Source organism: Orbicella franksi, chromosome 7 (assembly GCF_964199315.1).
Source record: "Orbicella franksi chromosome 7, jaOrbFran1.1, whole genome shotgun sequence".
Classification (NCBI taxonomy): domain Eukaryota; kingdom Metazoa; phylum Cnidaria; class Anthozoa; order Scleractinia; family Merulinidae; genus Orbicella; species Orbicella franksi.
The window spans coordinates 31,269,473-31,297,247 of NC_138151.1; the positions used below are offsets into that span (position 1 = coordinate 31,269,473).

At 39.3% G+C, this 27,775-nt stretch overlaps 3 protein-coding genes across 6 annotated transcripts; all 3 read right to left on the reverse strand.

Moving 5' to 3' along the window:
- Positions 1-6,119: 6,119 nt before the first annotated feature.
- On the reverse strand, positions 6,120-10,497 carry LOC145493044 (hydramacin-1-like). Its single transcript, XM_081472447.1, has 4 exons — positions 10,446-10,497; positions 9,298-9,369; positions 7,613-7,694; positions 6,120-6,902 (listed from the first exon to the last, which is right to left on the reverse strand). Exons 1-4 carry the CDS (start codon positions 10,447-10,449, stop codon positions 6,794-6,796), a joined length of 267 nt encoding a protein of 88 aa, XP_081328573.1. The 5' UTR covers positions 10,450-10,497; the 3' UTR covers positions 6,120-6,793.
- A 4,982-nt stretch (positions 10,498-15,479) lies between these two features.
- Positions 15,480-25,575, reverse strand: LOC145493077 (splicing factor U2AF 26 kDa subunit-like). Of its 4 annotated transcripts, none has more exons than XM_081472483.1 (12): positions 25,149-25,575; positions 24,112-24,199; positions 22,812-22,875; positions 22,531-22,583; positions 22,326-22,352; positions 21,559-21,691; positions 21,386-21,428; positions 21,150-21,179; positions 20,459-20,521; positions 19,990-20,025; positions 19,067-19,123; positions 15,480-17,759 (listed from the first exon to the last, which is right to left on the reverse strand). In XM_081472483.1, the coding sequence occupies exons 1-12, from the start codon at positions 25,190-25,192 to the stop codon at positions 17,597-17,599; spliced, it is 801 nt and encodes a 266-aa protein (XP_081328609.1). In that variant the 5' UTR covers positions 25,193-25,575; the 3' UTR covers positions 15,480-17,596. The 4 variants fall into 4 exon arrangements, with proteins under 4 accessions (XP_081328609.1, XP_081328608.1, XP_081328611.1 ...); XM_081472482.1 differs by lacking the exon at positions 20,459-20,521 and adding an exon at positions 20,585-20,647; XM_081472485.1 differs by lacking the exon at positions 19,067-19,123.
- Positions 25,576-26,580: 1,005 nt separating this feature from the next.
- LOC145493080 (gamma-secretase subunit PEN-2-like) lies at positions 26,581-27,770 on the reverse strand. The gene is made up of 3 exons (XM_081472488.1): positions 27,631-27,770; positions 27,176-27,287; positions 26,581-26,915 (listed from the first exon to the last, which is right to left on the reverse strand). The coding sequence occupies exons 1-3, from the start codon at positions 27,682-27,684 to the stop codon at positions 26,776-26,778; spliced, it is 306 nt and encodes a 101-aa protein (XP_081328614.1). The 5' UTR covers positions 27,685-27,770; the 3' UTR covers positions 26,581-26,775.
- Between the last annotated feature and the right edge of the window lie 5 nt (positions 27,771-27,775).

A 27,775-nucleotide genomic window follows, 5' to 3' on the forward strand; every position in this document is an offset into this window, starting at 1 on the left:
ATCCTGAACGAGCAACGCACTGGTTAGACTTTCTAAAAGTCCTTTCCAATGATTCTTCCTTGGCCTTTTGGTCTCGCCGTTTCCTTGGCCTTTTTCGCCGTTTCCTTAGCCTGTTGGGTCACAGGTTCACAGTCGAATTTTGAGCTTGGGCCTGTGGTTGGTTTTGCGACTTGCATCGCTCACGGCCAAGCTACATCCTTCAAACTTGGTGAAGAAAATCTTCTACTTAGTATTTTAACGTTGCCATTCACAAATTGTGTAAAATTCAACTTTGGAAAAAAGGTATTTCCCATCGGATTCCCATACAAACACTGTAATTTGTAATTGCCTACCCGTCAAGATGGCGTCGAAAACCGTGTTAAGGTCTATAAGGGTGGAGATGGAGTTGGTTCGCTACTTTCGGGGGGGGGGGAGGAGTCGCTGCTTTCAGGGGGGAAGGCGTCGCTACTTTCGGGATTTATTAGCGGCCACAATTTTTTGACGTTACTTTCGGGGGTCATAGATGAACGTTTATGTCATGCCTACATATCACTTGTCGAATGTCAACAATTTTTTCAGGTTGGCTTTAGTGCAAAAATTTCTTCACAAGTCCTATTTGCTCTCATATTCAACTTATAGCAAGTCTCCAAAATATTATCAACAAGCCTGTAATATATGCGTGCAGTGACTGCACTTAAATTTCACAGGTGCATTGAACTGGGTTACACTGGGGGTAGTTGCCATAAGTGTCCAAGTACCTGTCGGATGAGCAACAAAACTTGGCAGTGCAGGTGGAATGGAATACTACCATACTGATTGAGGCCAAGTAAAATGACCGGGATCTTGCAAACAGTAAACGTACATTGAAGCAAAACGGTAGTGACGGATCCAGATTTCTTTCTTCGCATTGTATAATTGCTTGTGGAATCCCGGCTGGCTTCACTTTTCTACTTTTTTTAAAGTGCACCTAACCCCAAAAATTTTTTTTCGCTAAAACGAATCTCCTTGTTATTTGAAATAGTTCTGCGAAAAAATTTTTGGATTCCGTTAAATCCTCGATTTTCTGTGCCCCGACGAAATCTCGAAAATAGCTCCAAAACACCGCCATTTTGTTTCACGACCGAGTTTGAGGGGAATGGGTCTAGCGGCTCTTGTGACGTCTACCCAGGAAGGTTGGATATCTCACGTCCTCTCATTTCCTTCAGGATGGTGCAATACACATTCGAAAAGTGCGCAGAAACGCCTTCCAGAGGTGCTATCGGCTGTTGCAGCAATATTCCAGATTTAAAGAAAGATATACTGTACAATTAACTGACGATGATCGGCTAATGGTGCAACAAAGACGTAAACGATGGTTGATTTTATCGAACCGAAACAAGCGAACTGAATCTGTGAGAACCATTGAAGAATTCTCACTGGAATTTGTTCCGCAGACTTTCGAACGCTATTTTCATAAATTTTCTGCTTAAAGCTAACCAGCAATTTGTAGAAATACTACCTACAACCTATATCTTCCAATCCCGCAGTATTTGTAACATACAAAGTTGTGTGATCCGATCATGATCAAGAAGCGTTATACTGATATGTAAATAGATCGCAACTGTACGCCGCTAACCAACACTTATTTCTCTTTCGATTTAGATAAAAGTCGAAGATTAATCCTTTAGAATTACATGATAACAAAATTGTTAGACTCACAGAGTTTTTCGAAGGTTTGGAAATCAGCAGTGCGACAAAGATTCTGTGATATAGCGTCGAAAATATGACCGCGTAACATGTGCGGACCGCTTAGGGAACACATCCTTTTCGCTTATCCGACGAATTTCGCTGCAAACTTTGAGAACAATTTACATTGGTTATTTGGAGTTACGACTTAAAACGTGTGACAATGTGAAATCGGTAATTGTATGAAATGTTTCCTTCCGCCTTGCTTCCCGCAGCTTCAAAAATACAGGCCCAAACAATAAGATTTTCAATCGATCGAAGCCAATGTTTTGGAGGTCATCAAATCTCGAAAACTGCGACACGTACGTCGCTCTTATAAACATGAAGCATTCAACTGAAAGTAAAACACAAGCTGGATTTAACAGAACAATCACACCTTGATAAAATACATTCTCGCTAAGGACAAATGTAAACGGGCTATAAACACGCGTGGGAATCTTATGTTTAGTTGACGAAATTACCATCCAAAGCAGTCCTTGAGTTTTCTTTCCTGCTTTTCGTTTGCCTGCTCCTCCACTTCGTATCTAGCTTTCCATTCCTAATATACAAGCAACTCGTCCGCAAAGAAGTCTTCCCCTTCGTCGCTTGAAATATTGTAAATTGCTCTCAAAGCTCTAAGCAGTGAGTTCACAGTTGTCGAACGTGCTCGATCGAAGTTTATTTCGGAGTCTTCCGAATCGAAACTTAACTCTGACTCCAGTGACGAAAAAGAAATGATTCTGAGACAAAACTTGGACATTTTAGTCCCAAAATACATCGGAACGATTAGTTTTGTGTTCCATTTTCTCGAGCAAATACAGAGAGTTGACTGAGGCGCCATTGTGTTTGGTTCCTGGGTAGACGTCATCAGGTACCGCCGCCCCAGACTCCCTAAAACGCGGTCATGAAACCTTCAAGCGCGACTTTGAAAGGGCATAGAAAATCGAGGATTCAACCAAATTCAAAAATTTCTTCGCCCAAATGCTTCGAATAGAGTCTAGATTCGTTTTAGCGAAAAAAAAATTTTGGGGTTAGGTGCACTTTAAATAAAGAGCAGTCGTTTTCGGACGTTTTCGGGAGGCGCGAAGCGCCGTAAGCGCGCCCACACGCCCGTAGGGCGTTTGAGTCGAGAAAACGTCTCTCTCCATTCTCCCTCGCCGTTTTACACTCGCTCCAGACCTTTCGTTCGAATATTGACCGTCTCTCGCGTTCTCAAAAAATACGACTGTTTTGCAGTCTAGTTATTTTAGTGCTTACTGGAATTTCAGGTCAAAAGGCCCTTTGCATAAATAGCGCCTACATTTGAATAACAATACTTTATGCATCCTTAGCCTCGTACGTATGTTTCCAGACAAAGAATTTTTCACATGAATGTGAGGCTAAAATGTATAAGTATTATTAACAAAATTTAGGCGCCATTTATAGAACGTTTTCACTGTCACGCAATAAAAAATAGAAATCAAAAACCATTCAGTGCATAAAGTCAAGAAATTGTGATATTTTAGAAGTTAAATAAAGAAGACAGTTCTTCAAGTTTAAGGTGTGTGCGTTGTCCCAAATAAGTTAACTTATTCGTTGAAATGTTCCGCGCAAATATACAGAGCCTAGCACGGAGCCGCCATGTTGGTGCTCCTCTTTGGTACACCAATATGGCGGCCGGAAAGTAGCGTTATCATCTGGACCTCACTTTGGCTATCTAGGACACTGATTAACTACACTGAACAAACAAACATTTACATAAGCACTTTCCAAATACTATAGAGTCTTAAATGGCTAAAACTCACGAGATAAATACACATTTTTTGACAAACGCGATCGTAGCTTTGTTTCACGCACCGCCAAAACTCAGAAATTTAAAATGCGCTGGTTTCCAAAGGAAGGGCGCTATTAAGCTGAAAAGTTGTAAACAGATATAACTTTAGTACTTATAATGCCTAATGAGGATAAAGACTTTGGTGGCTCTTTAGAATTTGATGACGTCACGTGAAAACGCTCTGTAATGTCTTCTCGTTTACATTAATTTGAAGTGGTTTGGAGGAATATCAAAACCGTAAAAAACTACGATCATTGCTGGCAACAGAATAAGACCATGCTAACCTGGGTCTTGTAATAAATGAGTTAAATTCAAAATACGTCGACCAGCAAACGTGTCAAGTTTACTTTTCACGCCAACGTTTGTAACTTGATACTTTTGTTCTCCTGGTAAAGGTATACAACACGACACCCTTGTTTTCTCGAAAACATAGGGGCGTTGTGCTTTCTCTTCGTCGCTGGAGATGAATGGCATAAAATTAAATATCTGGTGAAAAAAAGAAGAAGAACGTTTTTTTTTTTTTCAAAACGCTATCATCATTTCACGGATAAACAAAAACTAATCAATTGTCAGATAGTCACGTCTGACACGTCTAGTCACGGAATAGCGCGTTCTTATTCTGTTGCCACCTTTGCCGCTAACAATAAAACCACTTCAAATTAATACACAATGAAATCGATCAATACAACTGAGAAGCATTTTAACGAGAACCTGCAGTCCAAACTATTTTCAACGACTGATTCTGGAAAGCTGGTACGCTAACTTGGAGCAAACGCCTCTTAACAGATGTCAACAACTACCGGCATCTTACAAACGACTTTATCCGCGATGTAAACGAAACGAACAAACGGACCTCTAACACACCAACTTAATTTGACTAACTATATAGACAGACCTCAAACAGACAGATTTGATTCTATTTAACAATAGACGGATCGAAACCAACAAATGGCTGATAACAAACTTTACACGAGTCTCACAGCCAGTACCATCATGGCTAAATTGACCAATCACATTAAACGGACCAGACTTATAACACCATCGACTGGCAAAAACTATTCACTTGACTCTAAAGATGACCTCTACCCAGGTTGTCGAAACGTCAGTCACCAACAACAGTTCTTTTCAGAACTACCCTCACTCGGACGATCGACGATCACACAATACGAACTAAAGAACGTTTTGTAAGCTACACCTACGGTGAAACAAATTCAAACGTTTTTGGATTAACCTCATCATATCCGTTAAGAGTCCAGTGAGTGCTGCTACGCCTTGCACGCCTTGCGTGCCTATGTTATGATTGACCAATCGCTTTTCCGCGGTCATCTTCCACTGTTTGTTTTCGTCTAATAAGTGATAACATGCTTTAACATGTCATTTTATAACTTAGTAAGTGTTTTTTGCGGTCATATTCTAAATTGGGGATTATTCTGGGCCATATTCTTTCTTTACATGTAACATAATTTTTAAACATCTTTCATTGTCTTCACCTGCTCCCGCGCGAGATTTTAGCATCACATAACAACACGAAAAACTGTGATGGAAATATTTTCTAAGAACTAGTGAACAAGAATCTTCTAGCAAATTAAAGAATGTCAAAGTTTCCTACACGTGCACAAATGAAGAACAATCGGCGAATAAAAGCAATGCGTCATTTTCGTGACTGGTCGTTTGTTTACTTTTCTTGTCGTTTGGTAACTAGTAAACTACACAATGTAATACACAGTGTGTGTTCATCCTTGAACATTGGAAATATCTCAAGACGTAGGAACAGTTTGGCTTTAAGTCTTCTTCCCTTCTTCCTAATTTCTTGACACTGTGAAGAGCTTGCTCACAGCCTGTAAGCCTGCACCTGGCTACAAGATGAACAACGATTGATCATTGACAGTCATGGACCATCACTTTTTCCCGAACACTGCGTGTTATTTGGGTTTACTACTGACCTCGCGAGCGATGTCAGAAGTCTATGACAGCTTCAGATTCTATTTAAGAACTAGTATGACCTGGATTCTTTGTTAAAAACAAAATATGTGAAGGAACGAGCTAAATTTTCGTTGAAGATGACCGCGGAAAAGCGATTGCGTGACACTGGGTAAGTTATGAAGTAATAAAAAAACAGTCCATCTTTTCAGTCTGCGTTTTGTACCTAGTCTGCAGTCTGCATTTTGTACCAAGTCTGTATTTTGTACCTGGTCTGCAGTCTGCATTTTGTACTGACCGGCTGTGTTTTTTTAGTTATTCCATTTTATATGTAGTTCAAAATTAATATTTTACTTATTCCTAGTATCTGTTATCGCGATTCTTTTCAGTTGTCACGTATATGTATATACCGAGTGTTTGGGACTTACACTAACGTTATCAGCCCGCCAAGGTCATTGAAAGCAAGTATTGTAAAATTCCTGGGTAGTGCGCTGTACTCGAAATCTCGCATGTTTCTGTCCTGGCCAGGACTGCGCGCTAGAGCCTCAATGCAGTCGTAGTCCACTGTGCCTCTCACATGTGTCACATTTTATGAATAAACCCAAACGTTTTTGAAACAAACAATTTTTTCGGGTTGTACACTTTCTTGAAATTAAGCCTACCAAGCCAGCCTCAAAACCAATGGCGTCAAACTGTATTTCCTGTGTTGGCACTGAGTGGCACCAGTTTGTCTGACATTTATTTCTCACACTTGACACAATGCAGATACTCTGTAACCCGATGTATGTTTTCCCGCCCTTTGCAGGGGTGGCACGTTTTTCCAGGCGTGGCACGCGCGCTTGGCACCGTTTTAATGTTTTCCCGTGTTTTGCAACAATGGCATGCTTTCCCCCCATTGGCACCAGTTGGTTTTAGTTTTGACTGGTACATTGTGCATTGCATCATTCAGGAAGAGAGAATAAAGAACAAGAGAGTCAATATCTTTATTTACCACGCGCGCCGCATCATGTTTTCATGGAGGATGAAAGCCGCTTGTTCTGACCGCGCGAGTACAATTCGCGTCACAGGGCTGGCTATTTCAAGACACCCTTGGGTCTCTTGAAATCGGGAGTGATCTAAAAAGGGATTACTATAGGACTAAGGTGTATGGGGTTGTAACCGTCTCTCCCTTCATCTACTGTACCTCATTTACATGAAATCCCCTGAGCACAAAAATAACAAATATGAGATCTTTTTTTGACAAGTTGTCCTTTATTTAAGCCAGCCGGGATTCCTTGAGCATTATACAATGTAAAAAAAATCTAGATCTGTCACTATCGGTTTGTTTCAATGTAAGTCTACTGTTTGAAAGATCCCGGTCACTTTAGCTGGCTTCAATCAGCAAGATCCTGTTCCATAACACCTGCACTGCCAAGCTTTGTCGCTCATCCAGCAGGTACTTGGACACAACTGACAACTACCCCCAGTGTAACCCAGTTCAATGCACCTGTGAAATTAAAGTACAGTCATCAGACACTCTATCAAAGACCGACTCTTCTCAGGCCTATTTCAACAGACATAGGCTTATTACTAATATTTTAGACTTGCTATAAAAATTATGTTAAATATGAGAGCAAATAGGACTTTTGGAGCAGCTTTTGCACTAAAGTTAACCGAACAATTGCTGACATTCGACATGTGATATGTAGGTTTGACATAATATATTCATACTTTCTTCCAGTGTTCGAGTAGACTTTCTAAAAGTCATTTCCAAGAATTCTTCCCTGGCCTGTTGGTTGAAGATTGCCCTCTCGCCTCGCTCGAAGGAGATAAAAGCAAAGGTCGACTTGTGGCAAGTCTAATGTTCTAGTAATGAATGCCAAATGAAAAAACGCATTCTCTTGGTAAAGAAAAACCTTCACTCGACTTCCGGTGGAGTTTTAAGCGCGAGTAACTGTTTATCTTCTATGCGAGGCCATCAAACTTTGTGACTTTATAGACTTTACTTCAATTGTATTTGGGAATAATGACTAGCTTGATGGAATCTGTTGTTCCACGAAACGAAATTTTAACAAACACATTTTCTCAAATTTTACAGCCTCTATTAAGTCAAGCGGCGAGACGGGAGTCAGAACTGATGATCTGACTAGCTTAACCGACTTATTATTTTCCCTTAAGTTACATTTGTAAAAATGAAATGAAAACATGACTTTATACCTGTCATTGCAGGTCTTCCAGAATCGCCCAGTCCCCCAGCTACTCCATCGGGAGCATCGGCTCCAAGTTTTATAGCAGTTACCTATAAACAAAATCATTCAGCATTCTAATCTGGGCAGATGACAGGGTAACCTGTGGTTTCGCGAGCTGTACACGATAATTCGCGTATCGCATTTAAATTAATAGCGCTCAGTCACCGCGGTGTGTTGATTGCTTTTGGCCACGTACAAAATTACCTTTAAATTGAAGGAAAGTTTACTAAGATAGAAAAACACTAAAGAGATAATAATAAACCATAAAGGAACAAGGATGGTTAAGGATGGAGAAGATTGACACAGATTACAAACGACGAACTTGAAAAATTTAGGCTAAACTTTTCAAGATACGCAAACCGTGACGTGGCTTGGAAACATTGTGAAAGAATATGAGAAAACATCAAGTAAAGTTTTATCAAAATTATACATAAATAATTGTCTATTAACTGATTTCGATTCACTTATGTATTTATTCAGAAGAATTTCGCACAGTTTGAAGTTTGAACTAGTTGAGTTTGAATAAAGGGACGCAAGTATCGAGACGTTATACGTCTAAATCCATTAATTTTCATCTGAAATTTATAAGTTAAATTTAAAGAAAGAAGGCGATCAATACTAACTTTTAACCAAAAATGGTAACATGGGTCAATTTGTGATCAGCAGGTGAAATCATACACATGATCCGAGGACAATAACAAATTAATGACTCATTGGAAAAGTCAATTCCGAGAATCCTCCAAGGGAAGGGATTTGACTCTTCATAAAACGCGTTGAAAAATATTTGGGATTTATTTGGTGAGATCATTGCCCACAATCTCCGGTTCAGAGGCTTGTAGTGAATAAATTGAGTGTAATATTTGGGTCATCATGATGTGTGTAAGACCAAAAACTGCCAGAGAATTTAACAGTTTCATTAGTGCGCTCAGAGCATTTTTTAAGGTACCGAATGACCCGAAACTTTCGCGGGAGTTTAATTTTGCCGATCGGCATTTTTTGTATGTTGCAGGAATTAATTTTTACGATGGTAGAACACTGGCTTTACGAGATTAGTATCAATTTTTGCGATTTTAAGAAAGTCGTCGGTTTATTTGAGTTTTCGCAGTTTTTTATTACGCTACACGGTAATCAGTTACTCTATTGCAATTATGTCTTACCCCAGAGTGGCATATAATACCTTCAGATGACCCTTCTCTGTAAAATTTTTAGCCGCTACACCCGAACGTAGTGTACCATGGGTAATTTCATCGTTTTATAAATGACGTCAAAAGACTTGTATGTAAAATTTCGCCAATTTGGTAATTTTTGCTGAGAATTTTTTGCAGAAACTTTTTTTTTGCGAATTGTAGAGAAAAACGAAAACATTTCGAACTACACGGTTTGCATTTTTTCGCCGTGATGCAAGTTGAGGCATACGCAGCGTTTTCTAGATATGACTCTTTTACTAAACGGGCTTATTACTCAGTGGGGCGACTGGATAAAAGATGGATTTGACTTTACATTTAAACCGCTGGGAAAAAAAATAGCCTCTAGGAAAGCCCGGACTACCACTAAAAAAATCCAAGAATACCTTCTCAACTTTAAGATTGTCACCCCGAACAAATGGCACACATGATTTCATCCATAAAAATCAGACAGGCTACGGTAAATTACCTTCAACCAAGGAAATCTGCAGTGCGGCGAAAACTGCGAACAAAACGAACAAATAGGCTCCAAGACGAAAAGCCCTAAAAAGAAATTAAACAAGTTAGTAATTATTAAATTTACTAGCAACGTAATTTTCATCAGTGTCAATTGCATTACTCGATTTGAAAACCGCAATTTCCGGTTAAATTGAAGACAAAGAAGTTTCGCTAAATAGCCAAGAATTTCGACTCTGCAGGTACTGTTTTCAAACTTCTCTTACATCATGGAAAAATAAGCGACAATACAATCTCAAGTAGCCCGCAGACCGGCTCTCATCGTTGGTGGCACGAGCAAAGCCGTCGGCGTACGAAGCGAGCCCAGGTTCCCCACCAGCTCGCTTCGTTCTCTTGCGACTTTGCTTATCGACTTTGCTCCTGCCGTAATGCATGAGAGCCTGCTCGCAGGCTAAATCTCAATGGAATTAAGGGGATCAATAAAGTTAAACTGTATATACCATTACTTTCTTGTGAAGAAATAAAAGAGCACAAAACGTTCTGTTCGGTTCCAATCATTTCTGCGTTTTCGACTATAACCGTCTCGACTTTCAGTCCCGGGCTTTCAGTTCATGCCCTGAGTTCATGCAGTGACTTCCAAGGATGTCTGAAGATATAAAGCCAATTGTGATACAAAGCCAATTGTGATTACATTTCCAGAGCCATACTTGCAGAGGCGCGTGCCAAAACGAAGCTGCGCCTGAATGTGAGTTGACTGTCAATGGAGTGAGAATTTTTTCAGGTCTTAAACAGTTCAGTTCCTGAAGTAAAAACTTTCAGTTCCTTAAGTAAAAACTTTCCTTTTTCTCAGCTTACGCAGTGTTGCTGCCTGAGGGTTTTTAGCCTGCAGTGCAGGCGTTTTCTATGTGTTCACGAGCCTTTGCCGAGTTTAAATCCAAGATGGTGCTCTCTTTAATCAAAACGCACTCGCTCACCAAATTAACTATGCCTACATTGCATTTTCTGCGCCTTTCGTGACTTATGTAGTAATCCGCTCTTTATCAAAATGCTGGACTATCTGTTTAGAACTAAGTTCTAAACTCTTACCTTAAATCTCTATTGTGACCGTCCTAACACCTGATAGAAAATGCTATAAAGTAACTTCAGAGAGATGCCAACTTACCATATTCCACCAAACGTACTTCACAGATATATCTCTTGATGCGAGGTAGAGTCCGCATTTAAACTGATAATGCTCATATTCGCTTCCCAATTTTATTTCCACTGTTTCAGCAACTTGTACGTGATTTTAAAACATGACAATGATTTAGATTCAGCGTGATGCCTTCCTTTTTGGTGTTTGGTGATAACAGTGCTGTAGGAAGTAATTATAATAAGTACACACAGTGATATACACAGAGATGTAAACATTCCATAACGTACATCTCGTTGTGCTGAGGGAAGTCAATGAAGAAGTGTACGGGTTGCAATTCAGTTGTCGTTTTAGCAATTTGATCGCACACGTGCTTCCTTGCTGTGTGACGGCTTCACGTTTCGGGCTTGAAGAAGTTTACCTGTTGTGCTAAAGGAATTAAACAACGAGTAATTATACAACGCGCTCTAAAATCAAATGGGATATTCTAAAATGCGCTTTTTGGTACGGTTCCGAGCCTGAAAAATCGCACCTAGTTCCAAAAGTCTAAAAAAACCCACAAAACTGATTTGAGCCACCATAAATTCTGAAGTAATCTAATGGTCGTTCACCCGAGAATAATGTGTTAAGATATTCATTTATATGTGTATGAGTATTTATGAAGAAAAGTGGCACAGTGACACAATCAGAGACCTACAAAACAAAAAGAAAGTGGCGTTTAAATTTATTATTAATTTGAACATCGTGTATTATTGTTGCTGCAATTGTAGCACAACTAAGCTCAATACACATTTCGCTAGTCACGGTGGCATAACTGCGAGGAAGTTTTTAAGGGTTATTGCATTCATATTCGCTAGTTGCAAGGATAATTCGTAGTTTAAGTAGCGCTTTGGTAAGCTAACCACATCATATCCTCTTTGATTCACTGTCATGTGTTGGTTTCTCGAAGGAATTAGCATTATATCTTTAGCACAGACCGTGCCAGCTCCAGTCGCATTTTCGAATCGATCTTGGGGGCTATCAGGTTAAAGATTGTAAAATTAGAAAACAAAATTACCAATAAAAAAACGCCAATGAACAATAAATTTTACTATGGCGATTGTGTTTGAAATCGTCTGAGAAAAGACGCCTTTGCGATAATACAAAGATGGGAAATATGTTATCAAATGATAAAGGCGGCTCGTGACACTATGACGCCAAATAGAGTTACAAGTTTGCGAGAGCTGGTACACTGCCACACGCACGACTGAAAAACATAACATGTGTTTAATGTTCGTCTGAGAAAGTTCCTCCGTGATTAAAATAAAGACATTTGCTGAAATTATTGATCAAAACAATGACCATCTTAAATCAATCTTCAGTCCGAGCTCGCTGAGGCCACGGCACACGTCTATACTGATAAGTCACAGGTAAAACATCAAACACAGAGATGTAAATATTTCATAACGTACATCTCGTGGTGCAGTTGTCGTTTTAGCAATTTGATCGCACACGTGCTTCCTTGTTGCATGACGGCTTCATATTTTGGGGTTGAAGTAGTTGACCTGTTGTGCTAATGGAATTAAACAACGAGTAATTATACAACACGTTCTAAAATCAAATGGGATATTCTAAAATGCACTTTTTAGTCTCAATTTAGGACTCACGGCAGCGGGAGCAGAGAGTCCTACTTGACCGTATATTGATCGCCTTCTTTTAACTAGTAAACTTCAGATGAAAATTAATGGATTTAGACGTCTCTAAACTCGCGTCCCTTTATTCAAACTCAACTAGTTCAAACTTCCAACTGTGCGAAATTCTTCTGAATAAATACATAAGTGAATCGAAATCAATTAACAGACAATTATTTATGTATAATTCTGATAAAACTTTACTTGATGTTTTCTCATATTCTTTCACAATGTTTCCAAGCCACGTCACGGTTTGCGTATCTTGAAAAGTTTAGCCTAAATTTTTCAAGTTCGTCGTTTGTAATCTGTGTCAATCTTCTCCATCCTTAACCATCCTTGTTCCTTTATGGTTTATTATTATCTCTTTAGTGTTTTTCTATCTTAGTAAACTTTCCTTCAATTTAAAGGTAATTTTGTACGTGGCCAAAAGCAATCAACACACCGCGGTGACTGAGCGCTATTAATTTAAATGCGATACGCGAATTATCGTGTACAGCTCGCGAAACCACAGGTTTCCCTGTCATCTGCCCAGATTAGAATGCTGAATGATTTTGTTTATAGGTAACTGCTATAAAACTTGGAGCCGATGCTCCCGATGGAGTAGCTGGGGGACTGGGCTATTCTGGAAGACCTGCAATGACAGGTATAAAGTCATGTTTTCATTTCATTTTTACAAATGTAACTTAAAGGAAAATAATAAGTCGGTTAAACAAGTCGGATCATCAGTTCTGACTCCCCTCTTTCCGCTTGACTTATTAGAGGCTGTAAAATTTGAGAAAATATGTTTGTTAAAATTTAGTTGTCATGGAACAACAAATTCCATCAAGTTAGTGATTATTCCCAATTATTATATATGGCTGTCTCTCACAAGGACTGGGAACGACCAAATTCACGAATTTGATTGGCTGAAATCGATATGGACCGCGGTCTAAATTTTCCATTCTAGACCGGCATCTAGACCGGTTTCATTTTGCGTTGAAAAAGAAGTAAACTAAAATACAAAAATGTCCACCATTTTCTTTTATTTTCTTCTCAATCATTTATGGAAGTGCCAAAAAGCCTGATGACAAAAAAGAAAGTAAAGAGGACGAGCAAATTTCGGCAGGTTTAAGTTAAGCTCATCGCCGTTCGCAAACAAAATGTCAGCAAACCAGTTACATTAAACGAATTAAAGTTTTCTTCTTTGTCATTTAAAAAACGTCTTAGCTTATTAACTGAGCTAAGTCGGTCTGTATGGGAGAATCTTGACCACGGTCGTGTGTACAGACCTCATTGCGTTCGGTCTGTACTCCGAACTTCGGTCAAGATTCTCCCATACAGACCTCCTGCTCGGTTAATAAGAGCTAAATACAGTTGAAGTAAAGTCTTTAAAGTCACAAAGTTTGAAGGCCTTGCTTCGATGATAAACAGTTACTCGCGCTTAAAACTCCACCGGAAGTCGAGTGAAGGTTTTTCTCAGTTTACCAGGAGAATGCGTTTTTTCATTTGGCATTCATTACCAGAACATTAGACTTGCCACAAGTTGACCTATAAGTTTATCTCCCTCGAGCGAGGCGAGAGGGCAATCTTCAACCAACAGGCCAGGGAAGACCTCTCAGAAAGGACTTTTAGAAAGTCTATTAGAACACTGGAAGAAAGTATGAACATATTATGTCAAAGCTACATATCACATGTCGAATAGCAACAATTGTTCGGTTAACTTTAGTGCAAAAACTGCTCCACAAGTCCTATTTGCTCTCATATTTAACATAATTTTTACAGCAAGTCTCTAAAATATTAATAAGCCTGTGTCTGTTGACAGCATATGTTCATACTGTTCTCAGGCCTGTTGATAGATAGTGTCTGATGACTGTAGTTTAATTTCACCGGTGCATTAAACTGGGTTACAGCGACGGTAGTTGTGATTTGTGTCTAAATACCTTTTGGATGAGCGACAACGCTTGGCAGTGCAGGTGTAATGAAATGCCACCCTGCTGATTGAGGCCAACTAAGGTGACCGGGATCTTGCAAACAGTAGACTCGTCTAGAAGCAAAACGATAGTGACAGACCTAGATTTTTTTTACATTGTAAATGCCCAAGGAATCCCGGCTGGCTTAAATAAACGACAACTTGTCAAAAAAGATCTCCTATTCGTTATTTTAGTGTTTAGTGGGATTTCAGGTAGCTTCAGGTCAATGAGGTGGTCGGTGAGATGCAAGCGTACAGTACTATCAATAGCAGAATAGAGCAGAGGATGAAGGGAGAGACGGTTACAACCCCATACACCTTAGTCCTATAGTAATCCCTTTTTAGATCACTCCCGATTTCGAGAGACCCAAGAGGGTCTTGAAATAGCCAGCCCTGTGACGCAAATTGTACTCGCGTGGCTTTCATCCTCCACGAAAACATGATGCCGCGCGCGTGCTAATATTATCCGTGGGAGAGCTGGGTACCATATGAAAATATTGACTTACTTGTCCTACATCTTCTCTTCCTAAATGATGGAATGCACAGTGTACCGATCATAACTAGAACCAAAGGAGAACAACGAAAACATCTTCAGTGCCAAGTGCGGGAATATATCAACCGGTGCCAATAGACCATTTTACAGTTGTCTGCTCAGTGACCTGGCCTTTGTGTGGCAGCGAGGCTAGAGTTGACCTTGTTTTGATACAGACCTCACTGCTTTTGTTGTGTAAAACAAGTTGTTCTGATGCTAACTAGGTGCATTTACATGACAAAAGCAGTGAGGTCTGTATCAAAACAAGGTCAACTCTAGCCTCGCTGCCATACAAAGGCCAGGTCACTGAGCAGACAACTGTAAAATGGTCTATTGTGGGAAAGCATGTCATTGTTGTATAACGCGGGCAAATATTCAAACAGTGACAAACGCACGTGCCACGCATGGCAAAAATGTGCCACTCGTGCTAAGCGCGGGAAAACATACAGCGGGTAACAGATTATGTGAACTGTGCCACGTGGGAGAATAATTACAGTAGGCAGCCGATGTCAGACAAAACGCCGCACTCAGTGTCAACACAGGAAAAACAGTTTGGCGTCATTAGTTTGAAGGCTTGTTGGTTAGCTTACTTTCAAGAAAGCGTACTCTAGAACCCCAAGGAATTATTTGTTTTAAAATCGGTTGGGTGGACTACGACTGGACTCCGACTCCAGCAGCCCCTGGTAAGGGCACCAACATGCGAGTTCTCAAGTACAGCACACTACTCAGGAATTTTACAATACCTGCTTTCAATGACCTTAGCTGCTGTAAAAATAAGTAAGTCCGAGACAATCGGTATAATACACATACCTTAGAGCGGAAAAGAATTGCAATAGATACTAGAAATTAGTAGCAAATTTTGATTTTTCAACTTCACATTAAATGGAATGATTAAGAAAGAGCCCTCAATTCTTTACACAGAACTAAAACAGACTTTATTTTGGCCTTCCTACGATAAACCACTTGGTACAATGCCAGTTAAAATTAACACGCACTTCTACCGACATTTCTTACAATGGTTAATGCTTTTACTACGACAAAACTTAGCTGACTTGTACTAACTGTTAGCAGGCTGAGCAAGAGACATCTGAAGGAAAACCCTTAGCTCTCCTTTGCTCCTTGGTTAGATGATAACAGGCTTTGAACCAACCAGGGCTTTAACTAAACTCGGGAGAATGAGACCTAGCTTCTTTCAAAATCAGGTCTCTGAAAAAAATTGACTGAGCCTACAGTTTGTAGACAGCGGTTGCTAATGAACATGGCGTTTATTACCACTAATGCCCGGTTCAAACGTCGAACTTTACATGTGCCGAACCTAATAGCCCCAATAAAGTACATGACGAGATCGACGTTTTGATCACGATTTCTGTCCAAATAGAAAAGCTAACGTTTCGCTGTTATCTGCTGTTATAGCAATATTTGGGGAAGCAAATTCAAACTCAAGGTTTAGTGTTTGTATTTAGACAGGTTTCTCCCGGTTAAATCGACTTGTTAAAGGGAAATCTAATAAGCTGGGCTACTATCACGAAGAAAAAGCAAAAAATGAATTTGCGCTAAAGAAACTCGCTTATACAGTCCCGTTTCTCACAAATCGAAGGCATACTGGAATTTTGTTGTCTTTATTTTTAGCGACGAATTTGAGCTTCATGCATGACTGATCACGCCACTCAATTTTGAGCCAATCACGAGTCCCGTTGTATGAAAAATAAATTACAGTAATTTATGCATTAGGTTCGACACATGAGGAGAACACCGTATGAATCAGCTGCCGCTCCAACGTCGCATAGTGCGACAGACCCTGTCGAATTTAATGTTATTTGCCGCACCAAACTTAACCTGCCGAACCGAACTGATTCAAACGCCGCTCTTCTGCCGTACTTAACTCATCAGTTAGGTTCGGCGCCTGAATGGAGCGGCGTTTGGAACGGGCCTGAATCAATTAAGTTCGACAGATGTTATTTGGGTCGACCCGGGAATTAAGTTCGACATGGCCAGTCGGTCAGTTCGACTACGGAGCGACTCCGATTCAAACGTCGAACTTTTCATGTACCAAACCTAATGCAAACATTACAAATACAGTAAATAAATTAATTTTTACCCAGAGATCTGCACGTTTCCTATTTCTGTCATGCGCACACACCTTGTTTTGATCATTTGGAACAAAATAGCGGGAAGAACGGGACGATATGTGTTCCTCTTGCTTCGAGAGCACGAAATATACTTGCCTGATTTGCATAAACCACTTCTGCATGCGGTGTTCCGTATTTGAAAACGATGAGACTGTAGCGGGTTGGAAAGCAGCCAGTTCGGTGGCGTACTGCGAGTCATGTTTAAGAGAGAAAATGACAAAATAAATGAATCTTGAAGAAACCGACGACAGGAACGAACTGGACGAGGAATTGCGATGTTCCTTTGGGAATAAGCGATAATATCAGGCAAACCAAATTCAAAAATCGTCTTCGGTTGTTTAATGCTGACTGCATCTCGGTCGCCTTCTTCGACTAGTTCTACCCTCCTTTATCGCACTTGCAAGAAAAGCAAGCTCTTCATTTTCACAATTAGTCTTTCCCACATTTTCCCGCCATTTTGGTCAGCAATAACCGTCGTTTGCAATAGTGTCTCTTTTATTTTTGCAATTAAGTTCGATTAAATTAGGTTCGACGTTTGAATCAACTGCCGAACTTAATTATTTAGGTCGACCCAAATTGGTATTAGGTTCGGCACATGTAAAGTTCGACGTTTCAACCAGGCCTAACATACATGAGAGAAAAGAACAGCTCAGGTCTGTTCCTATTAGGCATAACGGGTCGGGAACTCTTCGCGTGAGACTGCAAGAATGTCTTGAACGGTAGTCACTTCTTACCACTAAGTCTGACAAGAAAACCCGAAGTTTTCAGGACGTTAGAAGTTGTCGGAAGTTTTCCAAGTCGGTTCTTCAAACAACGCAAATAAACTGATCTCAGAACTGAAAGTAGAGTTACAATATCTTATACAGTACAGAGCAATAATAGCGATACAGAGGATCCCCTGTTAGTGACGACCTCGTCTGTCTCGGTCACGTGGGGATCTGTCTCGTCGTGGTGGTGAGCGCGATCTATCTCGGCGGGGAGGGGAACGGGAACGACGGCGGGGAGGCGGTGGTGGAGACCTGGATCGTGAACGGCGGGTGTACGGAGGAGAAACTGAGCGAGACCTGGAAAGGAAAATACAACAGCAATAAAGTTTACAACTTCTGCAGTTCAATACTTATTCATATAAGTCAAAAACAACAGAAACCGATTTGAAGGATTTAGATACTCTTTTCGGAGTTGCAATAATAACGTCTGGCGCGTGTTTTATCCGAGTCTCAAGACACTTTGCTTCCACAATTTTGAGCTGTGCCAAAGACATAACAACAACTGCCCACTTCACAACAAGGTTACTTTACAAGGAGTCACAGTAAATGACTTTTCAAAGGAGATTATCTTGCAAAAGAAATGTTGGAAGTCTAAACGCAAAAATACCAAATCCAGACCAAGGAAACTGGGTCAACGTTAACGTTACACTGATATTGAACATCCTATGGGTAATGTTAGTGTTAGCGCTTTAGAACTTTGTCTTTTTTGGCTGTGAGTCTGGTCATGTCAAAGAAGATAAAACTTTGAAAATAAGTTACAAGTTAGAGAAAATGTCTGACAGTGTTTGCTTTGCTGGGGAACCTTGTCCTGTGCTGTTACGTCCGGTCCAGTTGGAGGAAAAACCTCCCCGCCTGAAATTTTACATCAAGAACACCAGAAAAGATTGAAAGCAAAGATTGTACCAACTTTCAAATGGCTAGATATACTACTGTCACATTCTGTTTTAATCTGGAAGGAATTGTTTTATAATGATGAAAAAGAAAATCTTTAACTTTGTAAGATGTTGCTGGAAAATAAAATTATTAAAATAAAATTGTATTGTTAACTCTGGAGAGAAGCGTCCATACTCGTGTGGTTATTTCATTGGTTATTTCCTTGAATCTTGAAGAGTGTTGAGCTCTCAATCCACGCCAGAAAAACATCATAGGGGCAAATATGAATGTTATCTGCTAAGTTGCCAAATGGAAATAAAACTGTCTGAACATACTCAGACAAACTGCAGTGATTTTGAAATGCAGTAGTTACATTATTGCAAGCAAGTCCATGGGCCCATTCCTATAAAAAAAATTGAAATCAGCTGCTACTATTTTCCTTAAAAGAGCACATCCTAAGAGTACAAAATTTGCAACTAAGGACAAATTTTCAGATTTCTGCACTCACATACCTGAGAAGAACATATTAATTTATTGTATTTATCTCTTTATTATTTGAAAAGCAGTGTTTAGAAGAGGCATTCTGTTTCATTCAATGAAATCGCGTTGAATTTAATACTTTTGTTTAGAAAAACTGTCCAATTGAATATTTGTCTCATTTTGGAAGGGTGGGATAATTGCAGAACACTGTGTTTCACATAACAAATTTTCAGGGCCGTTTGTGTACAAACCGTGGTGATGTTTCTTTAGCGCCGGCTGCACCAGCACCAGCACCAGCACCAGCACCTCTGAAATGAATAGAAATTTTTGGACATGCTGAGGGATAAACCAAATTTTCACGACAACCAAGTTTGTGCATAAGTACTCATCGATTAGAGACCGTGAACAGGTTATAGAGCACCAATTATTTTCCCACATTATGGTAACCCTCACTGGGTTCAGCTTAAATTAAGTACATTTTAACAATATATTGCTGTGTTCCTCTTTGCTAAATCCTTGGCTGGTCAAGAGATGACAAAGATTCAACCAGAAAAATAGAATACGGATGATAAAGTTGGGCTTGGATTTGCTGTTACTGGCACGCAAAGATTCAAAACCAATCAACAACCTCTGTCAAGCTTCAGGGTACAATATCATTCATATTAACCTTAGTCTCTCATGTAGACATTATTTAGGTTCATCACACATTTCATGTAAAGGGAGGAATGTGTGACAAGCCAATAGGGCATCTGCAAAGGAGGCTATGGGTGTGTTCCTTTGGAATGATCTGGATCAGGATCAGTGATCCAAGATCACTCAGGTCATGGTACATCAAAGGAACCAATGATTGCACCCTGGGCAAAGATTCATTGGTTCCTTTGATGTACCACAATGCCCATTATCTTCGATCACTGATCCTGATCAGGCACCCCAAAGAAATGCACCCTATATTAACCCGTGATCAAGCATTCCTCTCTTACCAAAAAGAAAACCTTTATCACAGTTTCCATTCTTGTAGAATTCTTCAGGGTAAATCTTTGACTCTTGAGTTGGGCAAGAATTGAGTGTGTGAAGAACCAGACAACTGTGATCTCAGGGTAACGTCATCAGAATTTTAGCGTCCCAAGTATGAAATGGTAGCAATGACTACAATAGCAGTGAAAATAACTCATACCTTCTCTTGCGTCGGTTACGTCCATACAGCTCTCGTCTGTAACAGAAGGAATTTTTCAGATATGATGAAACAGTTCTTGTGATACAAATTGCCACTCAAGTTAATGCTCAACTTGGTGAATATAATTCTCTCGAAAATAACATTTTCAAATTCTTCTGAACAAAGCTGATCCTATGGCTTTGTATAAGTGAGTTAGAAGCCATGTAACATTTTTCAAAACTTTTTAAATTAACATCTTTTAAAACAGCTTTTTCCGAAATATTGTCTGCCCAAGCTCCATATTGGTGTCTAACCCTATCAGCACTAAGGTCAAAATGTTATAAAAAGCAAGGAAATTCTCCTTACAGATTTACTTGCTTTTTATAACGTTTATACATAAGAATTTGGTGTTAGATCAAGACAACATCCCCTACTTGACGGACAACCCCTCCTCTGCTCCCTGACCCTTGCATCAAACCTTACAACTCACCGCAATTCTCTTGAAATTGGCCGCATGTGCATGAAGTTACAAAACCCACCGCGAGAACACTCTCTAGGAACATACAAGAAGACTAGGTTTCAAATGGATTAAGCTGAGTGACAGAGTCGCGCTTACCGGCTGTCCCGTGAGATCGGTCTCAGATGCATGAAGTTACAAAACCCTCCACGTGTGCATTCACTGCATAACAGAGGGGATCAGAGAGTCAGACACTACCTACTCACTCAAGGGTTATGGTTAAACTCTCTAACTCAATAAAATTAATAACATTACTGCTACAATCACAATGATATCACATTTTACAACATTGTTAAAAGGGTAGATCACACAAGTTTGTTTGCTTTTCTTCGTTACATTTGTGTTAACCATGTGAAAGGTTTGTCTCAGACAAACTTGACATAAAAAAGTGATATTTTTGTAAATATTGTATGGCAAGAATGGGGGAAAACAAATTAAAGAAAATTAGCAAATTTTCTGAGAAGTTCTAAGCAATACAAGGATGGTTAGCATGGTACTGCAGTTGTCAAGAAGAGAAAACGTTTTTGGCAGAACTAAAATGCTGATCAGATTGTATCTAGGCAAAAACAACATGTCATAATAAACATTTGGTCACATTATCCATAATAAGAAAGGGGACCAGGCCATTAGTCGTTATGGTATAAATAAAATATTCTCAACGTACCCCATTTCATACTGTCGGCAACACGCTTCCCTAGAAAACAATGAGAAGAACATTGAAATTACAAAAAACACATTTACAGATTACATGGTTTGAAAAATTCATAACGTTATACTGTAGGACTAGGCATGTATGCTATCATTTACTTTCATCTCATAAACAAAACAAGAAGAGTATGACCTGGAAAATGTAAAGTCCTACATGTAACCCAACCAAAATTACATGTAATTGAAGTTTACCTGAAATCAGTCACTGGTGATAGCTCTGCATAGATTGGTTGCCCTGTAAGTTAGAAAACAGGAAAACTATTGAACAAGATAAACAAATTGTTCGATCGTACTGCTCTGTAACACCAGTCCTCTCAGGGTGGGATGTGTACTTAAACTTAATACAAGGTTATATTATACTTTACCATTGTACCAGCGGTTGTCCAGGTCTTTGACAGCTTTCTCAGCATCTTCTTCATAGCGGAACTTGACATACACATTACCAACAAGGTGATCTCCAAGGTTGTCACACACATTCATTTCCTCGATTTCTCCATACTGTAGAAATTGGCATTAGAATACACAAAGAAGCATTTAAATATTAACACCACAGTTTCTATGACTACATTCACTGACACATTTATAGTAATGAGATGGCACAAAGAGAGTTCTAGGGTGATCGAGCTTCCACAGGACTTTGTTCTGTCAATGACTAGGATTATCAGTTGAGCAAGCCTCGTCAGAGCTTTCATGACCAAGTTTTAGACTTGCAATTATGGTGTTGTCACGGGCAACTTTCCTCATTTCCAATGGTAATAATATCATTGCCTGCAATTTCCCACGCTTTGCTGCCGATGACATCAAAGGCTGACAAGTTACCACTAGAACCTGGTCACCACACTTTTGTCACACCTTACTCAACTGGTACATGTAATCATAGTATGATCTCTGGATATAATTCAGAACACAGAACAAAAACCAACATTCTGTGGACTGCTAAGAGGGCAAGAAAATACAAAACAGGCAGAATTTCACTCACAAATTGTCACTGAGGATTTGCGTTACATTGTTACAATCAGGTCTTGATGTAAATCATTACACATTGGATTAAGGTGCTGTCTTCAACACAGATATGTAAGGGGTTCTTGTTAAGACTTATAAAATTTGTTTAATGGTAAATAGATCAATTTACCTTCTCTTCAAGCTCCAGGAAAACATCCTATATAAGAAATACATTAAAGATATCATCAAATCATTCACAAAAAAATTCACTGTTGAAAACAACAAATTTATTTCCTGTGCCAACATGTCTTTAGAAGCAAAAATGAAAGAAACACATGGCAATCTACAAGAAGAATTCACACTTTATATTTTCAATTTTTGGAAAAAATGCACACCTCAAAGAATCTGTCATAATGCTCCTGAGCTTCTACATCAGAAATGGCACTACCTGTGGAATACAAAGAAGCAAAACGATAAATTTCGGATTCTTTTGACTCTGATTGGGTCAAACTTATGACTCCACTCACAACTCTGATTTTAGATTTTTACTACGTCATAAGTGTTCTAACGACTCCAGCTACAACTCTGTCACCAGTGAAAAGCAGCTTGTTAAGTGGTGCTGTACATACAAGACAAATTATAATTTACACACGCAATTAATACACTCAAGACTTACTTGTTCCATCTGCAACCTGTGCAGCACTCTGTGGATTTTGATACATGTTTTGAAGTAAAATGGTCTGTAAAATGAGGAAAACAATATGATTGGATGTTAGTATGAAAAACACCTTCATAAATGGATACTTTGACAATAATGCTCATTAATACACCAAGCCAGGATTAAATTAACCTCGAGTTAGATTTAACTCAGAGGTTACTGTAATATCTTAACCATAGGTTTGGTGAACCCACAGCAGGGCTAAAAAGAAAACACTTGAAGAACCTCTACTTGTCCTGGTCAATTCTAAGTTTACTTTTGTTTTATTTAGTTGGCAAACAACTTGCCCATTGGGCAAGTGAGAGTGAAAAGTAACTTTCCTGGCAGGAAAGTCTACCTGTCCCGGACAACCGGACGGCACTTTTTTTTTAGCCCTGCCACAGGAAAACTGGGCTGTTCAAGGTTGGATTAGTGAGTCAGTGGGCCAGTTAGAAAAACTTGGTTTAAGAGAAGTTGACTTCCAGTTAGTATCTAACAGCACTCTTTGCTGGTTTTGAACTTTGAAATTGCTTCCTCTTGAATTCAAATGGTCATGCAAGTAGATGAAAAAGAAAAACTTTGGTGCATCAAGAAAAGAAAGTGAGAACATGAATCAAGGTGAGGCAAGTCAACCAATAATCCAGAGAACTAATCAAAACTCAAACCAAATACATGTACATACAGCCAAGTAAATTCCTTTGTAGAGGCAGGCAGGATAACAGAAGTAGTAGGCAGTAACAGCCAGGGAGGGATTTGTTACTAGTCAGGATTGGTAAATGCTAGTGTGGATTAGGCAGCATATAATTTAATGCACACACAAAAAATTGCTCGCTTCTGGCATTCTCATAGGGTTTCCTACTGCACAACATTTTTCATGTCGTGCATAACAATCATATGTCGGTTCATACGCAAATTATAGGTTTGATCTACATGAAGCAATAGCCATGTTGTAATCTTGCCATATAAGACAAAGTCTGATACATTGATCAAAACTTTCACTCGCCATTATCAAACTTTCAGAACATTTTCTGGATAACCAATCTCAATCTATAGTTTTCAAGTTTGTTTGGTGAATGGTTGGTTGCTATTTCCTAACACAAAGGTATCTCATCTGAGAAACTGTTAATTCTCATTCGAAAATAAAACAAGATGAAGTTGAGTGGGTGTACAAAGTGAAATGAATGTCAGTTGTCTGCTTCACAACCCAACTGCAAGCTTTATTAAAATCCTTTCCAACAGAGTTTCAAACAGATGGCTAACAAAAGACACTGCTACTAACCTGACTAAAGGTGGGCTTGTTGTGAAGTCGTGAACAGCGTTCCCCATGGCGACAAGCACCAATTTTAAAGTAGAAAGAGCAATTTACTCTGCAAGACAGACAGTAATCAAATGCAAATTAACAAACAGCTGACCCTAACAATTTCAAAACTTAATTGAAGGCTGAAAAGGTTATTTTAAGTGTCAAATAGTTAATGTGAAATAGATGCTTTTGGCTTAGCCCTTCTTTATTATGTTGAAATGGGCAAGCCATACCATGCAAAAAACTGTGTACGCACACATGGAAAGTGTGCACATGAAATACACTACAATAAACAACTTTAGACATGTTGTGTCATGTGAAAACCAGTTAATTTTAGCACATTTATGTATAATGCACACAAGAAAAACAGTCATAAAATGATAGGAAATTAAAGTTTACGTTCTGTCTGTTAAGTCAGTTTTTGGCTCATTTCTATTGACTTTCAAAACTGACTCTAGCTCAATGGAACCACCTAGCAAGAAGTTTAGAGACAGTCCTTGTGAGTGAGATGACATTCAGTCCAGTAAAGCACATCTGTTTGTCATTTTAATCTATATTTTTATATTTTTTTGTATTTGAGCTTTACATGTATTGTCTCATGGCCACTGGCATGAAAGATAACATTGAAATAAAGTAGAAGATCACGTCAGTAATCATGAGGCAATGATACACTGGACATGAAAGCTTCAGCATGCAGTTCGAGAGTTCGTACGTTTTATGTTTAGTTTATAGTTTAGGCTTAAGACTTTTCTCGTTAGCAAAATATACCGTTGATTTAGCCCTTTCTAGTATTCTTAAACACTGACTGAGACTAAAACAGAGCAGGTTTTATTTGAAATCTTTGCGGGCTTGTAGTAAATTCGTGTCGAAATTGGCATTTCAGAACGCTTTTTTCGCCTATATTTGGGAGCATTCACACAATCTTCACACACTAGTTGAAACACTGTCTTCAGAAAATGTACTTCGTTAAATAAAAAACTTTTAAATCCACTAAGAATCGCTCAAAATACACTTACTTGTCCTTTTCTGTTCCAAAAATGGACGCCAAATACTCCGCCATGCTGCTTCAATTACCCAGACTACTTAGCGCGCAATGAAAAAAAAAAGGGATGGCCGCTTTACATTTTACCACAATACCTTGCGAACCTGACACAGCAATTTGGCATAAGGGCGGTCAAGGTCCGGGAGGGGGGGAACTCCTAGAAAAATTGGGTGGTTGTGTGGCCTGCTTTGCAAAACCCTTACTTTATCTAGGACCAAAATCTGCAACTTCAATCCCAGATCAGACACACTATTTATAACGTGAAAAAGTAGCTTCTTCTGAAAAACACACTCAGTTCAGGACTAGAGTTTAAAAACCATGCCCTACTTATGACCAAAATGGCTAAAATGGAATACCCATTGGGGCCGCACATACCTATATAGTTCATATAAAGGAGTCCCCCCCCCCCCCCCCCTTCGCCGAGTGATCAAGGGAAGACATGTTTTGTAAAATTTGTGCTTGTGACGGCATTCAGAGATGTAAACTCCATATTGGCTAAACATCAGTCTTTTGGCAAAACCTTAGGGGAGATGTCCATAGACCATATCATGTATAGATTTCTGTTATGGGAGGGTTGACTGTACTCCCAGGCGAGCAGGTACTCCCTTATATGAGCCATACAGGCATGTGCGGCCCCAAAGGGTACAGTTTTTTAACCATTTTGTTCATAAATAGGGTAATTGGTCGTTGCACTCTAGTCTTGAATTGGGTATGCTTTTTTAGAAGAAGCTTCCTCTTCATCATCATCAAGAAGACCATCAGTAAAAGCCTTTCATAAATTATGTTTAGGGCAACTGTGCCAGCTGCAATGGTCATGAATTTTTAGGGTTTTGAATATTTGGTCAGGTCATAAATAGGGTTGGGAAAATCACAGATTTTGCTCATAGCGTAAGAGTAATAGGGTATGGGTTTTGGGAAGCGGGCGGCACACCCCCACCAAATTCTTCTGGGAGTGTCCCCCCCTCCCTGAACTGCACTGTATCAGTTTGTCCTTGAGCATTGGCTACCTTAGGTGGCAGAAGTGTCTCTTCATGGTATTGTTAGTTTTTCTGTAGTATTGTACACCTCTCAGACTAAGCTATTGTGGGTCAACCAGGGATTGAAAATGGTCTTGTTCGGTTGTCTGGGACAAACAAATTTTCTTACTTACTGGGCAAGTAACTTTTCATGCTCATAACCCAATAGGCAACAAACCAGGAACACCACTGACTCAGTGTTGCAAATTAGCGCTCGCCTGCTGGCTAATGCAAGTGTCAAAAGTGTCAGGTGCGTACAAATTATCGATTACTCGCACGTCTGGCGAATATTTTTTTCATTTTTGGGAAATCATTTAAGTTAATGTAGCTAAAATCTCTGATTTGACTGAGCTGCACAGACTTGTAAACACATACAAGAAGAACAGTAAGTGCTGTTTCCAATTTTTTTTTAATATAAAACTTCTCCAACAAAAACAGCATGCAATATTTACAATACACATATTACAAGAGTGTCCTGACAAAAACATACACCAATAAGATGAAAAGTCATAGCTATTATTGATCTAGCTTAGTTTTTGTGACAAAGATTTAGCAATTGCACTAACATAACAAGACTGAACTGATTCATGGCTCTCCCAGTGGTATAACAAATGATATTCTGTCTCCAATTTCACCCCAGCTTGCTCGATACTTCTGATATACAAGAATCCATGCAGTCAAACCAGCAAACCACACTAAGAATCCTATTCCAGATTTTATCACATCTGTAAGAAAGAAAACTAAAGTTTCAAAAACATCAAAGAGAGTAAAGATCTAACAGAAGCCTTCATAATATTGTGTTGTAGTCTGTTAGCAGTCATTTCCTTAATCCCAAGCACACACGAAACGAAAAGCTAGGGAGTCATGCAAAGGCTTGGACGGTAGAGTGACAGAAAAAAAAAAAAAAAACAGGAAAGGGGGAGGGATAAAGAAGTCCTTTGGAAATGTTACAGTGCATATTCAAATAGGAACCTTGTATACTTACATGATTTTAGCTTTGGTTGTCCTGTAAAAGCTGGTCTGATAAACGCCTCTCTGAAGAACCACACTACATTGACAAACCAAAGAAATGGCAACAACGCAAAGCCTCCTAAGAAATGTGTTGATGGGAATCAAGGAAAAAGAACAAAACAGCACAAAGCAAATAACAGGTCATTCGAATCAATTGTTGAGTGAAATGACATTTTATGCTTCTCTGCTCTAGTTTAATAGATCCTCATGTACACCCCACTGAGAACAGTTTCAGGATTTTTCTGTTCTGTAGAACTACCCGACAAACAATACTCAACTACAATAAAACGATAGACAACTAAAAGCTGAAGACAAAACTACAAACACAGCTATCGAAGATGTCCAAAAGTGATATTAAAAACAAGCAAATACAAATACAAATAAATACACATAACCTAAATAAGAATAAAAAAGGAGTATGTGAATGGTATATTTTCTACACAAGTTGACTTTATCCTCATCTGAAACCTTTCTCAAGTCCATCGCCAAAATTTCTTCTTTGATCGATCGTTCTCACAGGAAACTGACGTGATAGAAACGGAGCATTCCCATCATGCAGCTGGTTAAAGGTCAT

Bases quoted from the DNA above. Each gene is read 5' to 3' on its own strand.
- LOC145493044 (XM_081472447.1), bottom strand. The intron at 7,695-9,297 runs GTAATTTACCGT...TTTTGTTTATAG, and splicing joins GCAGATTTCCTTGGTTGAAG to GTAACTGCTATAAAACTTGG. The intron at 6,903-7,612 runs GTATAAAGTCAT...TTAATTTCACAG, and splicing joins TGGAAGACCTGCAATGACAG to GTGCATTGAACTGGGTTACA.
- LOC145493077 (XM_081472483.1), bottom strand. From the start codon at position 25,192: ATGGCGGAGTATTTGGCGTCCATTTTTGGAACAGAAAAGGACAA. The intron at 22,353-22,530 runs GTGTGCATTTTT...TTTCTTATATAG, and splicing joins ATTATGACAGATTCTTTGAG to GATGTTTTCCTGGAGCTTGA. The intron at 21,692-22,325 runs GTAAATTGATCT...CAATTTCTACAG, and splicing joins TCCTGGAGCTTGAAGAGAAG to TATGGAGAAATCGAGGAAAT.
- LOC145493080 (XM_081472488.1), bottom strand. From the start codon at position 27,684: ATGGACTTGAGAAAGGTTTCAGATGAGGATAAAGTCAACTTGTGTAGA. The intron at 27,288-27,630 runs ACCATTCACATA...CCATCAACACAT, and splicing joins TCAACTTGTGTAGAAAATAT to TTCTTAGGAGGCTTTGCGTT. The intron at 26,916-27,175 runs GTAAGTATACAA...TCTTTCTTACAG, and splicing joins ACAACCAAAGCTAAAATCAT to ATGTGATAAAATCTGGAATA.